Below are 17,228 nucleotides of genomic sequence, written 5' to 3' on the forward strand. Positions count from 1 at the left end.
TTCAATTCACTAATTTTGTTATTGATCTCAAGGGAACCTTGACATGTTCAAAGAGAATTATCTCTAAATAGAGCTCAATTTAATGTCCTTACAAAGAAACAAAATGTTGTCCATTTCTAAATAGTTTAATGTAAATTACATAAACCTTCTACCTAGAATGTGAATTGTTGTGTTTATTTGCAACAGTTTGTACAAAAAAAAATGCATACTTTATTGGAAAAGCGTAATTAAAAACAAATATACAGATACATAGGCTGATAATGCTCATTTCAAACATACTTCATGCTGCCTATAACATTGGAATCAGATTTTGTTTAGTACAACAGAACATTCTGGGATATGTAACTTGCATCACAATGTTGCACAGAAATTTCAAAGAAGGTTTCTATATACACATCAGCAATACGTGAAGGTCACAAAATAAAGTTTAATATAAAATAAATATTTGATTGAAGAATCAATTCCAGATGAGAACATTGTGTTTTCTTCTTGATCACAAAAGGAAACTTTATACTTTAAACTACAGTACTTATTATATTGCCTTTTATTGCTGTTTTGTCTAATCTGTTGTGTCATAAATATTATCATCATAAGTTTATGATGTTTATTTTTTTTTAATATGTCACTGTTAAGAGTTGGTGAACATCTAGGTGCTCAAATAATTATCAAAAACAAAAAAGCACCATGTTTGTCCAATGTTTATTTGCTATGCTACCATGGTAATACTATGTTTTTGTACATGTTCCATGGAAGTACCATGGTAATCATTCAGTACCATTGTATATTTCAAAGGATTTGATACATCACACTGCTATTGTACTTTTTTGGTTGTTGTTGTTGTCAGGGATGAATTACCTTTTATTGATTTTAAATAAAAGGAAAGACATTTACTAAATGCACAAACTGCCACATTAAAAAATGTAATGTACCTCAGTATTGAAAGGTTTGGTCACAGAGTATTTGGCACATTGTATCTGTAAATATGAAGTCTTCATATCCATGACAATGGTAAAGGTAAGAGTTGTCTTTGTCTGCCAGTGAAAATACAGTTACTCTCAATGTGAAACTGCATCCAGCATGGCTCGACATATATAAAGATATATATAATGTATGCTGGAGACCATAGGAGGCATCTGTAAACAGAAACATGCAGTGTGATTCACAGACAGTGCCACTGATTTTGTACCCTTGTTTTGAGGACAGCCTGTGCAGTGTGTTCTGACATGTAGTGTACATTGAGAAAACACACCATATGCAATTTCTAAAAAATGTTCTATTAGATTTGGCACAGAGATTATGAACGAGTATACAGCACCATGCAGCCAGTTTGTCATGCATATCAGGAGCCAGGATCAAACAATGTGTTGCAGTTTACATTCAAATTTTCCACATGATCTGCTAGTGATAGATCGATATCAGCCAGGATGGTTTTTGCCTATTTTGAGATTATCAGCACTGGCCAATAATAAACATGGCCGCTTAGTCCAGTGGTTCTCAACTTTTTTTTTTGATGAATGCCCCCTACTTCATTCCCTTACCCCAAATTCTGTCATCTCTTGGAATTTCTGAAGGCAAACAAAAATAAAACCAGAACCAAAACCATTTACTTACACTCAAACAAATATATTTTAGCCTATTCATTTTAGGATTTACACATGTCTATTTCATATAAAAATAAAATAAATAAATAATAATAAAAGTGTATTTTGCCCTTATGAAAATTTTAATGTATTTTTTTTTATTTTTATAGTTTTAACAATGGTATTTGTAACAAGACCATAGTAGACACATGGACGCATTGATCTTCTTCACTGCCGTGGTTAGATGCAACATGATTTCTATCAAATGAACTATGGCATTTTTGTAATTACAAACAGTAAAAACAATAAATACAAAATATAAACATTTAAAAGTTGTAACAAAAATGTATTATATTGCCTCACTCACCTAATGTAGCCTATGACAAATTTAATAGAGCTGAATTAGTAATATGATAATATGTATTGTGAATCTATTTCTGCCTAAAGTACAGGTAGTGTTACTATAGTAAATTGAAGTACTATAGTGCTGAATTGAAATGGTTTCCGCATTTTGCGCGATGCTTCTCGCAGTGCTGCAATGATCAGAGTTGCACGTTTAAGAGCTTGAAAATCACATCGCTCGATCAAATAGTCTAGGCTGTATTTCCCAATCTTACAATCCATGATGCATCCCACATTTATTTAGGGAATAGTTCACCCAGAAATTTCTCTCAATTTACTCACCCTCATGCTATCCCAGATGTGTATGACTTTCTTTCTTTTTCTGAACACAAAAATATTTTAGAAGAATATCTCAGCTCTGTAGGTCCAAACATTTTAAGTAAATGGTGAACAGAAATCTAATGGTCCAAAAGCAGATAAAAGCAATATGATAAGCGTGGGTGAGAAACAGATCAATATTTAGGAAATTTTTACTATAAATCTCCACTTTCACATCTGAAAGTCACATGTAGCGTCTGTTTAGTTTTACTTTCACATCTGAAAGTGAAAGTGGAGATTTATAGTAAAAAAGGACTTAAAAATGTATATGTTTCTCATCCACACCTATCTTCTCATTTCTGAAGATGTGGATTTAACCACTAGAGTCTTCTTCTAAAAACCTTTGTTTGTGTTCTGCAGAAGAAAGAAAGTCATACACATCTGGGATGGCATGAGGGTGAGTAAATGATGAAAGAAGTTTCATTTTTGGGTGACTACCCCTGTAAAGCATTTCCTTTTTTGCCCACAATGTGGCACTAGAATATCAAGGCTGATTAACATATCTCTGCAGCATCTTTTCCCAATAATCTTAAAAAAAAAAAATGTTTTGATTGAATGGGGCCCTTAGAATGTATATGTGCTTTGCTTGTAAACTGCATGAACCAGAGTGCTTGTTTTTGAATCTTCTTCTTGTCCTCCAATTCATCCAGGGAGGGACAGACCGGCACAAGACATGGTTGTAGTCTTATTTTGAAACAATCCAAAATCTAGTCTGCAATAAATAGCTGGTGGATTTGGTCCTCTTGGTCCCAATTTTTCCTTTGGTGAAATAACACAGCTTGAAGTTCAACACCAGTACTTAGATATACATGGGCTGCTTTGAGGACCGAAAAAATCACTCTTCCTCCTCATCCTCCTCTTCCTCCTCTGCTTCGAGAAAGGGGTCATATTTGAGACAGTTGTGGAGGTAGTTTAGGAGGGTACGATGCATGTGTTGGATGCTCCGCTCTGCTCTCAGGGTGTGACCTTCGTCTGGGTACAGCTGCAGTGTGTAGTTGGACTCCACCTTTACCAGACGACTCAACAATTCGGCACTATGTTGGAAATGAACTCGCGCTAGATGCACACAAAAACAAACATAAAGTCAGAAGGGATCCAAAAATAATGTATATTTCAGGGATTTTCTATTAAAAACTGACCATCTGCAGTCCCATGTAAAAGGAGAAAGTTGTCGTCTTTTAGCTTGTGGATGTCGTCCAATAAAGACGCAGTCTGCAAAGAATACAGAATTAGGTGTAACTAAGTTACTTCATTGAATACAAGGGTGAGTGTGGGTATCAGGTTTTATATTGGTTACTAAAATCTATGAATGAAAATGTTCTACCATGTAGGAATGTTCCTCTTTAGCAGGGAGACCTAGATATCTCTCTGAGAAGGCAGCACCTGAAAAAAGTTGATTAGGCTTTTACATGCAGAAATGAAAAGGAACTGTATAGTGTACTGCAGACTGTACGCTTCATCTCACAGATATTAAGTCAACACTCACTGTATAGCTTGAAGTCTGTGATAGGGGCCATGACGGCAGCACACTTGAATATATGATCAGTTGTTGTCAACATCTTTAAACTTAAATAACCACCAAATCCCTGCAAGGACAAATTAAATAAGATGTCAGAGCTTTGCAACTGGATTCAAATGTAAGTTTCAAAAGGAGAATATTATTCTAATGCTACTTATTGAGAATATATAGAGGGTTTGGTTTGGTAGATGGAAGAGCTTAACAGTGATTCAGAAGAGTTTGTGGTCAAATGAATGGCCTCTTGTAGCTTATTGTTTTGTATAAAACAGTGCCAACAACAATATGACACCAATGATCAAAAACTAAGAAATACATTATTATCATTATTAATCATCACAATAAACAATTCTTCTGTCAATTAATGTAGTTCATAAGTCTGTTTAAGGTTGCAATGTAGAAACTTAACATAAAACAGTCAAGCATAAATAGTAACATGGTTTAATAACAAAAAATCTAGAATTCAATTGGCATGCAGTTACATGTATGTTTTATTTATTATTAGGGGTGTCAATCAATTACAATTTGTAATCTAATTAATTACATGGTGTCCCTGACTAATTAATCGCATTTGATCACATATACAAATATTTGCTGAGAAAGCCCCTCATATAACAATAATTCAATATATAATGATGAAATAATTATACTTAGTTATGATAAGACAATACAAAAAGTGGCTTTAGAATACAATGTATTGTTTATTACCATATTATTGAACATAAGTCAATCATTGGCATACAGTTCACAGCAATCCATTTAGCAAGTGAATTTGTCAATCAGTTTGAGATTTATTATGAGGGCTTGTTTAAGAGCCCTTCAATCTACACCTGCGTAAGACATGCTTGTGTAGCGTCTCGGGTGCGTTGCATCATAAACATAACATTTTTAGGTCACTGTGTCAAGTTAAATATAGTTTAATACTTAGAACACATCTTGAGATCCCCTAGTTTGAATTTGTGCTCCATCAAGTGTTTTGAACGCAAGAACGTAACGCATGTGTTATTCTGTCTGCTGAAGGGTTGTTTTCTTCACTGTATAAACTGTGTGTTGCCACACAGCTGAAATTTCAATTACTGCCCTCTGGAGTAAACAGGTTGTACTACAAGCTTGCAGTTCTCAGGAATCTTATTTATTATGGTCCGGGGGCATTGCGATTAATTGTAAAAAAAAAATTACGCGTTACTTAAAAAAAAATTAATCGCACTGAATTAACACGTTAAATTTACAGCCTTAGTTATTACTGAACACCATTTTCTCACAGATATTTTACCTTTCCGTAAACAGCAATTCTTCTCCTATCAATGTATGGCAACTGCATGAACCACCTGCAATGAGACAGGCAAAGTTCTCTTTTTAATACAGATGGCATTTATGAGTCATGATAAGTGGCAGGCACCTTATAAGCTGCCAGTGAATTAACTCTGTGCTGAGATATAAACATTGTTTCCTGATTTGAGCAAGAAGCAGGATTAGATTAAATTAGCACAAACCAAGCTTTCAACAGAATATGAAAGAAAAACTCTGGTCTGGTTTAATGCATGAATTATTTTCTTTAGGAATCACTAATGAGATATTTCCTTTGCCACTTTTGATGTCAAAATATTTTTCTGCCATATATTATTCTTAATAAATGTGAGATAGACTCACTCTACAACTCCAATCTGGTCTTTAATGCGGAGGGAACCCATCTTACGAGGGTCCAGGGTGCTGCTTTTCTGTCCCATAGGGACACTGTTTCTGCTGTCTATCCAGGCCAGTGCTACTCCGTGCAGGCTAGACAAAACCTCCGGCCAGCCAAGGGTAAACTCCTCAGTTACTGACTGCCTCCCAGGAATACCATCACTACAGAGGCAGAGGATAGTGGTTAAAATGATGGATGGATGGATGGATGGAAAGAAAGAAAAAGGAATAATAGATAGATGATTAAATGGATGGATGAAAGAAGGGATGAATGGATTGATAGATGGATGAAAGGAAGGAATGAAGGGTGATGGAAGAAAGTAATAAAAGAACGAACAAACGAAAAAGGAAGGGAGAAAGGAGAGAAGGAAGGTAGGTAGGAATCAAGTAAGGAGGGAAGAGTGTATGGATGGATGGATGGACAGATGGAAGGAAGAATGAATGGATGGACAGATGAAAGGAAGGTTGGCAGGTTAGGATTGAGGAAAGGAAGAAAGTAAGGAAAAAGATAGGAAGGAAGGGTGGATGGATGGAAGGAAGCAGGGAGGGATAGTGGATGGTTGGAAGGAAGGAAAAAAGGAAAGGATAAAGGAAGGAATGAAGGAAGTGTGGATGGAAGGAAGGTAGGTAGAAATGAACAAAAGGACGGAAGAATGGAAGGGCGGATGGAAGTAAGGAAGGAAGGTAGGTAGAAAGGATGGATGGATGGAAGATGGAGGAACAGAAGGAAGGAAAGACGGAAGAAGAAGAAGAAGAGAGACATGGAGTCAGTTATAAGACATAAGCACACTGAACTTCATTCTTTTTTTTGTCATTAACAATTTTTTATTGATTCCAAACTCAAATCAAACACAAACTGCACATGAAAACACGGAATCAACTTTTATCAATATAATATAAGTAGGTGTGTCTTTAAGGGTAAGACTATACAATCTAGAGGGAGTCCAATAAAAACGATGCAGAATATTAAATTGAATGAGGTTCACCCTTGCATCCCTAGACATACACTTGACATCTTTAAAAAAATCCTACCCCATTCCTCATCCTCCAGAACTAAATTCAAGTCTCTCTCCCATAATTTCTTAAGAGATGTTAAAACCCCATCCCCTAGACTCTGATTAGACAGGAATTGTACGCTGAAGCCTCGTGACCCTTTCCAAAAGCAGCAAACACCATCTCAAGAGTATCTGCAGCTTTAGGGGGCTGTGTACTTCTCCAAAAGGTGGTACAAAGTAGATGGCGCAGCTGGAAGTACCTGTAGAATTGAGATCTGGGAATCCAAAACTGCTGTATAATATTTTCAAAGGATCTCAACGCTACATTTTCATACAGGTCACCCAGCCCTAACAACTCCCTTCTCACTCCATTCTGTCCAGCAGAAAGGGGACTTGTTAATGCACAATTTAGGGTTTAACCAAATACTTTCACAATACATTCAGATAAATGTCCGAACTGAACACGCAGTAAACTTTTGTCCACACTAAATGCATGTGCGAGATAACAGGATATGTCTTTACTTCTCCGGGCAGCTTGGTAGAAAGACTTTGCAATGGTAAGACAGGGGCAAGGATCTCCTGTTCAATAAAGAGCCATGGAGGGGCTCTCTCAGGTGGAAGCGACCAATGCGCCAAATGTCTGAGACCAAAAGCATAATAGGGAAAACAAAACTTGGGGAGACCTAACCCACCTTTGTCAATTGGCTCCTCCAAGTCTTTCTCAGAATCAATAGACTTCTTTTGCTCAGTCATCAGTTTAGGGAGTTCTAATGGTTCAACAACGTTTCTATATATCTTTCAGTAGACGAAAATGTGGAACTATAGAAATCAAGATATAATTCTTTAAAAGCATTATTAATATCAATGGCAGAGGAACAAATTTCACCAAAAGCAGATTTCATTGAGGAAATGGTAGAAAAAGTCTCTCTCTGCTTTATATATCTAGCCAGAGGTTTTCCTGCTTTGTCCCCTGACTTAAAGGATGACTGTCTTGCCCTGAATAGCCAAAACTACCCTTCTGCAACAAAATATCTGTATTATTAGTATATCTGTATTTCAAGGCCATCAGACGACATTCGGCACTTCAGCTCTGCCTCTGCACTTTTAATATTCCTTTCAAACTCCACAAGTTGTTGCGCTTTGGATTTTTTGATGAATGAGGCATACTATATGATCCCCTAAGAACCACCTTAAGTGCCTCCCAAGCCACGCCCACAGAGGATACTGAGGACCAGTTGGTCTCCATATAAACATTGATTTCAGACATTTGTTGGAAATCAGGATTTTGCAAAAAGGATACATTAAAGGACTAACTATATGATTTCTTTTTCTCCATATGTAGCAACACCTCTAAACTCACCAGAGCGTGATCTGAGACTAAGATGTTTCCAATTGAGCAGTCAACAACAGATGAAATGGGGGACTTAGTTAATAAAAAAAAATCTATTCTGGAATAAATCTTATGGAATGATGAAAAGAATGTATAGTCCCTACCAGATGGATTCAAAAGTCTCCAAATATCTGTAAGACCTTGGTTGTTACACATCCTGTGAAGCATCAATGAAGGTCAAAGGGGCTTCAGTAAGATCAAGGACTGAGTCCATCAATAGATTAAAGTCTCCTCCCAATATTATATCATGAGGGGTGCCAGTGGCTTGCAACATTCCTTCAAGATCTATAAAAACCCTTGAACATCAGTGTAAATATAAGGAACGAAATAGCCAAAGTCAACCTTTGCCCCTCAATTTCTGCTAAAACAATAATGACTCTTCCTAATTGATCTTTAATCTGTTTGAGACATTTTAATTGTAGATGTTTACTTATCAGTGTATTGACTCCCCTGCTCAAACTTGATCCAGCACTAAAGAAAACATTCCCAACCCATATCAACCCAAATGTATCAGCTTTCTGCTGAGAAAGATGCATTTATTGAAGAAACACAATATCATATTTGTTTCGTTTAAGAAAAGAAATAACCTTCCTTCTTTTCATGGGGTACCCCAACCCACGTGGAGAGAGAGACAGTCCATTTCTCTTACCCCATTGGCAAATTGTTTTTGATCTTATAGGTGCTAAAAAATTTTAATTACTTTAATTATTAACATGCTTACAATTTTATTAATTAAACTTATTAATGAAATAAGTGTCCTGAGATATCTCAACGGTCTCTGTGACAAGTGTAGACTTCGAAAACAGCAAACAAAAATGTTTCTGCGCTCTGCGGACAAATGACAGCTTTCTGCCTGTTCCATCCAAGGATTTTTTGGAGAAAAACGTTTTAGTGCATTAAAGCTGATGGAAATGCAAGTTATCATTAAAATGTGTCGACATAATATTTTTCCGTTTAACTCTAACACATAAACTCTACATTGGTACTTCAAACATTGGGAAAAACTGGTTTGGAAACACAGTTTGTCAAGAAAATTGGCATTTATGCAAAAATAATTACCCCAATCATTAGCTTGTATTAATCATCCTTAAATCCTTAAAAGCCAATGAATTGTATGTGATTATGGACTGATCTTAACAGCATACTGAGCATAGCACAGATCCAATCCTGCAAACATAAAACTTTCAGGAGTGCCAACAAAAATATCTTGTATCATGCACCTGTCATCGACAAGGACACAGAGAACAAATGAATGGCCACTGTTTGTGATTAATTTAATCGTGGTAGCCATCCGTTTATTTATAAGTTGCTTTTCTGCACCATTCAAAATAATAGATGGCAGTCATGGAATTAGCCCACAAAACACACAAAACAATGTAATTTCTGTGCACAAAGATGTTTTAAATTAAAAATAAATACACAATACTAGGAGAAAAGCTTCAGTGTGCTGTTTTGGAACATGAAAACAGCCCAATTCTATTAAATTATTATTTAGCTTACTTTTAAAAAAATGCCACCAAAATTCCCTGTATTAAATTAAATAATTACCAAACAAAATAAAAATATATTATAATATTTTTAGAGCCTATGCCTTTTCTTTACACAAACTTAAATTAGCCGTACCCTGTTCTGTAGAAAGAAAGTCATCTGAATGACATTCTCAGAATGTTCTGGAATTTATTCAAGACTATAAACTATCAGTCCAATGAGTTCTCTTTGAAAACAAGCTTTGGAATTTTTAAAATGTTAAAATATTTTAAATCTAACCCTCTTTACCTCAGATCGCATTTGCTGAGCTTCTTCAGAAACTGTAAATTGCATTATGATGCAAAAATTTATTTTAGATGGCAATCAAGTTCAGTTGGTTATTAAAAGTTGCTGGGCAAATATGCGGGGCATAATGCGGTTGTGATGGCAATACTTTAGATTAGATGATTGTTCAAAATAGCCTACTGAATATCAGGAATGTTTCATCTGTAAACTCTGATATTACACTGCATCAGTATTTCTTTAATAGCTGTGAACACAGCATATACGCATTGATGGATGGTCCTTATACTAAGACCGAAGGTTTCCCCCACTACTTAATGCAGGTCGGAACCGGTGGCAACCTGCGATAGGTGCAACATCAGCACCAATATTAAAGTCCTATCAGAAGGGCAACTGTTCCCTTTTGATTGCAATTCCTTGCCTTCTGATTGCATTTAACTGTGAAAATAAAATTTCAATAATTTCAATGAATTGTCTCAATACTCTCCCCATTTTACCAAAACGTTGGAGGAAAACACATTAGGGACATCTGGGGGGCAAAAGCTACACAAGTAGCAATAAACACACATTTTTGCATGGAAATGGCTTAAATGGCTTATTTTTTTTTTTACGATAAACCAAAACTTATGATAAACTCACGCACACCATTTTTATCGATAAAAGGCCATTTGAATGGAAACAGGCAGACGTTTATTACGCATCTTCACTTTGTCAATAACAAAATAGAGCGAAACTTGGATGGAAACTTGGCTGTTGAGGCTATGATTCATAATGTTTGTCAGTTATTTCGCTATTGTGCCAATGTGAAATTTGACAGCCACAGGAAAAAACAATGCTGCTTATTTTGGAGGGCGGGGTTTTGGAATGAGGGGGAGTGGCTAATTCAACGACTCGGTCACATGAAAGCTTCAGAACGCTAAAATCGCTTACAGCACCTTTAAATCTTACAATTTGCCAATGGGGTAAGAAAAACAACCTTAATTCAAAATATAGGGGATAATTTAAAGATGTTTAGATATGTTTACTGGAAAACAAGATAGAAATATTGCTTAAAGGAATATAAGTTAAGCTCAATCAACAGTATTTGTGGTATATTATTGATTATCACAAAACAAATATTTTGACTAGTCCCTTCTTTTCTTTAAAAAAAGCAAAAATCTGGGTTCCAGAATAATTAATGTAAGTGCTTTTATAAAATTAAAAGCTTCACATATCTGCCTTTAAACAATTGGCCCCATTCACTTCTTTTATAAGTGCCACACTGTAACCTCTATTTTTGCTTTCTTTTTTAAGAAAAAATTATCAAAATAATTTATTTGTGGTAATCAATATAATGCCACAAATGCTGTCGATTGAGCACAACTTGTATTGAACCCACAATATTCCTTTAAGCAATCGGTGCAAAACAAAGTTGCATCAGAGTCCATATGTTAAGCAGTTTGAGCTGAATTAATTTCAGAAGTGTTATGCTTATGGATATTGAAAAACTCTAAACCCCAGAATGATGAAGGAATATCAATGGAGTACTGCCTTTCAAGCACTAATAAAACGATGCAGGCTCTGTTGAAGTGCAGGGAGACACTTACATGATAATAAGGAGAGGGTGCAGATTTCCCTCATGCCCAGGAGGCAACGACATCTTCACATCAAGGTCTGTAATTATTCACAAAGGAAGAGTTAGCAAACTGCCGTTCTTACTGTACCATTCTGTTAGGAATTCTAGGTGCCAGCTCATCAATATTCTAACCACTAGCAAATAAGCTCCCATGAGCCTGTTGGGGTTTAACAGAATTACTATCAAACCACACACACTGGCTGGGGGCCCCATGTACAATGCATGTTAAATTTATACATCAATATACATATGTATACCTCTCCTAACACCCTTACACAAACAAAAACACACACATACTCATGCTGCAATGGTCTTTACGCCCCCCAAATGGGGGCGCTAAATTGTACAGCAGCCTTGCAACTGTGAGGATCCAATTAGCAAAACTGAACATTTATCTGATTGATTCTTAAATGTAGTTGGCTTTTAAAAAGGTTGAGATCAATGTATGCTGGAGGAAGAATGCAATCAGATATTTAAGGGAGATCTTTACCATTGTTGTCGGAGGAAAGGGTCCGGAAAATTGTCTCAGGAAGGCACTTGGTTTCAATAGACATTGCAAGGAGGCTGTTGTCTTCCACCACTGTATATCCTGTGAGTGCACATGCAAATGGAATTAGTTCTTGGCATTAAACCGGAATTATCTAATCGCACATTGTAGTATTCAAAATGTTAAATAGATTGTTCATCAAAAATGAAAATTCTCTCATCATTTACTCACCCTCATGCCATCCCAGACCTGTAAAACTTTCTGTCTTCAGCTGGATGCAAGCAAAAATATTTTATATTTTTAGATCTGTAGGTCCATACAATGCAAGTGATGGTGCCCAGAACTTTAAAGGATTAAAAAGCATATAAAGGCAGCATAAAGGTAATCCATATGATTCCAGTGGTTAAATCTATATCTTCAGAAGCCATATGATAGGTGTGGTGAGAAACAGATCAATATTTAAGTCCTTTTTCTTTTACTATAATTGATTCTTACAGCCCAGTATGTGGTGATATGCACAAAGAATGCAAAATGCCAAAAACAAAAGAAGAAGGATGTGAAAGACTAGAGAAAGTGAGAGATTTATATTAAAAAGGACTTTGATATTGATCTGTCTCACACCCTCACATATCATATAGCTTCTGAAGATGTAGATTTAACCACTGGTGTCTTATGGATTACTTTAATGCTGCCTAAATATCCTTTTGGAGCTTAAACGTTTTGGTACCTATTCTCTTGCATTGTATAGACCTACAGAGCAGAGATATTTTTCGAAAAAAATGTATTTTGTGTTTTGCAGAAGAAAGAAAGTCATACATATGAGTAAATAGTGAGAGAATTTTCATTTTTGGGTGAACTATCCCTTTAAGCTTATGATGTAAAGAATGGATCTCGGCAGTAATATTCAGGACCATATATTTACATTAAAAAAAAACACCTCTCCAAAAATTTGGTCTGTGAATGAAACAATAAATTTGTATTTTATTCGAGAACCTTTCTGATCTGTATGAAGTTTGACGGTATGGTGTACAGAACATTATTATAAATTTAACAATTCTAATTAGTCAGCAAATTAAAATGCACTTGTTAAGATTTGGTCTTTTTGCATATGAGCACCGTAAAGTCCAGCTTCTAAGCTTTAAAATAACACCTGTTTTGTGTTGGTCAGGCAAGTTTTTTAATTTGAGGTATTTTATTAATGAATGCCAATATATTTATTTATTATTACTTAAGTGTCTCAAGAGCAAGCATAGAGTATATGCCTTTTACTTTTTTAATGTATAGTAAGTATTATTAAATATTACGTGCCTAAATCTCAACATGTTCACATTCTGTAATAATTGCTGGCTTAGCAGTTAAGGCTCTGGGTTACTGACCAGAAGGTCAGGGTTCAAGCCCTAGATGCCACTGTTGGGCTCTTGGCCACCCTATCTGCTCCAAGGGCGCTGTATCATAGCTAACCCATGCTCTGACCCCAGCTTAGCTGGGATATGCGAAAAAAAGTATTTCACTGTATATGTTCAAAATGTATAATGTGGGACAAAATAAGTGCTGGCTTAGCGGTTAAGGCTCTGGGTTACTGACCAGAAGGTTGGGGTTCAAGCCCTAGCACTGCCAAGATGCCACTGTTGGGCAAGGCCCTTGACCCTATGTGCTCCAAGGGCGCGTATCATGGCTATTCCTATGCTCTGACCCCAGCTTAGCTGGGATATGATAAAAAAAAGTATTTCACTGTATATGTTCAAAATGTATAATGTGGCACAAACTATAAAGGCTTCTTCTTCTGAATCCACTAAACAGATGCAGCTGTAATAACCTGCCAGGCATTATTGCCTGCCGCATCTCCACCAGTGCCTTCTATCAGGGTATCGTAGGTGGATCTTAGAAAACTTAGCCTGGCCTGAAGTATCTTCCATAGGTCAGCATATTCTAACACTCTATCAGATGTCCCCTCCCATATGGTCCAGCACCCTTGCTGCTGCTGGCTGACTCCCCTAACCTTATACCATTCCTCTTCCATCCTAGTTAGTTCCGTAACTACCATTCCTTTCCTCTGTTTTTGGGAGGTTGCTGACCACAGTTTGGGAGCCACCCCCCATCCAAGGCCTGTTCTTCCTGACTGTGTTCTTCCAAAACACTTTTGATGCTTCAGTCTTGAAACCACATGGTTTGAGAACTCCTATGCCTTCCAAGTTCTGCCTGTTCATACTTGGATTTGACCTGCCCTCACTGCCTGGTCTGTCGATTCCCGTAGCTCCGAAACAAGCCTGGTCTTTTCCTGCTTGTAGCCCAGAGTGAGTGATTTTAGAGGCAGTAAAGTATGTGAAGCATTTCTTCCAATCAATGCTACATCTGAGAGAGAGGCCTAGCCACATCCTGATATAACTGTTGGCCTTGGTGTCCATCCTTGCCACTGCGGTTGCAGAAATCTCACACATTTTTAGTGGCCAAATCAGGCGATGGTAAAGTGTAAATTGGTAACACCAAACCTTGAATTTGCCTGGGAGATGGCAACTGTCGATCTTATCCAGGCCCCCTTTCCGTTGCTTCAGGCCCAACTCTTACATGTGTTTGTCTGAATGATATGCTGTGTATTCTCTCACTAAACTTTGAATAGGCTGATTCTTTCCCCCTCCATCTCAAATGAAATCTGATCATCCCTCACCCCCTTTCAAACAGAAAGACTACCAAAATCATGTATCTTCAGGTCCCCCATAGTAGCTGTCTACCAAGCTCCTAATGCACTCTGGTATATGGAAAAACTCCAGTGCATAGCTAACAAGCAGGTGTGGAACTGATCCATAGGCATTTGCCAAGTCCAGCCAGAATATGTGGATGTCTTTCTTATCTCTCTTGGCAGATTGGATCTGCTCCCATATTACTGACACATGTTCCATACACTCAGGAAAACCTGGTATGCCTGCCTCCTGGAAACTTGTGTCTATGTATCCATTCTTCAGGAGGTAGTCAAACATCCTCCTTGCTACCACTGAAAAGAAAAGCTTTCCCTCCACGTTCAATGGAGCAATGCTCCTAAACTGACTAATGCTGGTAGATCCCTGCTCTTTGGGTATGAAGATGACCACTGCCCTTCACCACAGGTATTGTGGAACATTTTTATCAAGTTAATTATAAATTAATCAATTGTAAATATAGCCATATTCTACAATTATTTCTGATGGTCAAGTATGTATTTTACTGTGAGTGTGTGTGTGTGTGTGTGTGTGTGTGTGAGTATACAGGCCTGTGAAAATTAGGCCCCTCAGAATGCAATGCTTGGGATCACATATGGTACTCATACATGGTAAACTTGAGTCTCGTGGTTTGACACTAGTGAATATATATGATAAGGCCCCTTAAAAGGTTCCAAATGTTCCCTTCTTAAAAATAACAGACTGAAGACACAGAACAAAATGTATGGAAGGTTTTAGCCATGCCTTGTTAGACCTATGTAAGCGAGTGCAAACTCAAGACACATCAGTTGTTTCTTGTTATCTCTGATAATAAAGTAAATTTTCTGGCGTCAAAAACTCTCAGAGTGATTTTTCACAAATTGGGCAGAAACCACAACAGTATGCACTGCTTCTTCCAGGTCAACCCCAACAATCTCCTCAACATTTTAAGAACCATGGGGAACTTCTTATACAGCTTGTATGGTATCCCATTCGGGCCTGGTGCTGAAGTTGCTCTGGCTTTTTCTACTACCTCCCTCACCTCACTCAGCTTAGATGTATCTTCATCAAATTCCACTACTGGCTCTACTGGCCGTGGGACATATACAGGGGAGCCAAGCGGGTTGTCTTTGTAGAGATCACCAAGTTGCTATTCCATGTGGGCTTCTAGTTCCTTTTTTGCCATCACCAGTTTCCACTCCTATTTTCTTCCAACAGGTTTCTGGTAAACTTGAAAGGGTTTCACCTTTTCATGCTCTTTCTTTCTTCTCCGCTGTTGGATTTTCTCTGCCCTCATCAAGACCGCTAATTGAGCCCTTACGCCATCCCACAGTTCCTTCAAGCCCTCCACCTCCACAAATTACATAGCTTTTGTTTATGAAATGCATAATCATTTTCAGATATTAAGGCAAAACGACAAAGACACAGCAACGCATAACTACAAATGCAAACCATAAAGAGGTGGCATAGTGGGCTCCGGGGGGATTGTCCCTGTAATACGTGCTTTCGATAAAAGCGTCTGCCAAACGCATAAATGTAAATGTAATGTAAAAACCACTGTCTTGCAGCTATGGCTTAGGAAGTATAAACTAGTATATTTTACAGAGTTAAAAAATAGGCCTTTAGAAAAGAAATACCACATCACTCCTTAATACGTCACATTGAGGCGTCATTCATGTCCGTAACACAAACAGTGCCGGATGAGTTCAAAAGGGTAAACTACATAGATTTAGGGATTTCTTAAAATGCCATATCTTATTTGAGCAATAGCAAGAGTGATGCCTGCCTTAGTAAGCATTAATAATTATACTGTTAATAAAAATCTTAATAAGAAAGATACTACATCCTACTCACTAGAAGGATCACTTGTGTTGTGAATGGTCACCTTTGGGACTCCTGGACCTGCAAAAATATGAGAGAGATATGAAAGCGGTGAGACACCTGTGCACCTGTATCTGTGCATGCGTGTGCATGTGTGTGAGCTCTTACCCAGGCAGTAGAGGGTGAAGTATGTCTGATTGGGGCTGAAGTCTGCTGTGTAGAAGTTGCATTGTTCAAAGAGGTTGCACGTCAGACACTGGCGTTGAAATACTCCTCCGAGCTCCACGCTAGTCAACAAAAACACATTTTATTATATGACATCACTGTTGCATGACTTGGAATATACGCAGTCACACAACTCATATGGAATACCTTTAAAGTGCTTTATGGTGATTGACTGCTCCTGGTCACTATATATTTTTGTTTCACGGAAAATGCCACGAGAGCATTTTTTTTCCCTATGTTTTAAGAAACAAAAACTGCCTTATGGGTTCGAACAACATGAGGGTGAGTAAATGATGATGATTTTCATGTGTAGGTGAACTGACCCTTGAATTTCAAGTGTTTGATATTCAATAGCTGAGCTACTATTCCATTATCCTCTTGCGTTAAGCCTAATGCTGGACCTTTACCCACTCTCCATATTGCTTGGAGGGTCGCAATACAAAATCTATGAGAACTTGTGGCACAGGGAGTGCAACTGAGAGGCTTAAAGCATGAATCAAAGATTAGAGAACATTCTTTAAATCCTTGTGAGGCACACCACCTCCCCCTCTGCACCCCCCTTGCCCATCTCTCTTTCAACCACTTCCTCTCTCTCTCTAAAGCTGCCATTTCTGTTAAATGAATTAGCTTGGCTTCTTGCCTGGAGCTCACCAGAGGGGAAAACACCTCATCGGTTTTTAACGAAATGTCCCTAAAACACATCTTAGCCACAATCTAATTTGTTCAGACATACACTGGCAGCCTTTACTTGATT

The 17,228-nt window shown here is 37.4% G+C and overlaps 1 protein-coding gene across 2 annotated transcripts in view; it reads right to left on the reverse strand.

Annotated features, from left to right (window-relative positions):
- Window positions 1-177: 177 nt before the first annotated feature.
- Window positions 178-17,228, reverse strand: part of LOC127619136 (inactive dipeptidyl peptidase 10-like) — a 73,856-nt gene continuing 56,805 nt past the window's right edge. For both annotated transcript variants that reach the window (XM_052091909.1, XM_052091910.1), the window contains exons 16-25: window positions 16,418-16,536; window positions 16,283-16,330; window positions 11,760-11,858; window positions 11,241-11,307; window positions 5,467-5,661; window positions 5,090-5,144; window positions 3,787-3,886; window positions 3,625-3,683; window positions 3,440-3,512; window positions 178-3,356 (exon numbers count right to left, since the gene is read on the reverse strand). In XM_052091909.1, the coding sequence (XP_051947869.1) occupies window positions 3,136-3,356; window positions 3,440-3,512; window positions 3,625-3,683; window positions 3,787-3,886; window positions 5,090-5,144; window positions 5,467-5,661; window positions 11,241-11,307; window positions 11,760-11,858; window positions 16,283-16,330; window positions 16,418-16,536 (1,036 nt within the window). In that variant the 3' untranslated portion in view covers window positions 178-3,135. The remainder of the gene's footprint in view (window positions 3,357-3,439; window positions 3,513-3,624; window positions 3,684-3,786; window positions 3,887-5,089; window positions 5,145-5,466; window positions 5,662-11,240; window positions 11,308-11,759; window positions 11,859-16,282; window positions 16,331-16,417; window positions 16,537-17,228) is intronic.

This window comes from Xyrauchen texanus, chromosome 25 (genome assembly GCF_025860055.1).
Source record: "Xyrauchen texanus isolate HMW12.3.18 chromosome 25, RBS_HiC_50CHRs, whole genome shotgun sequence".
Lineage (NCBI taxonomy): Eukaryota > Metazoa > Chordata > Actinopteri > Cypriniformes > Catostomidae > Xyrauchen > Xyrauchen texanus.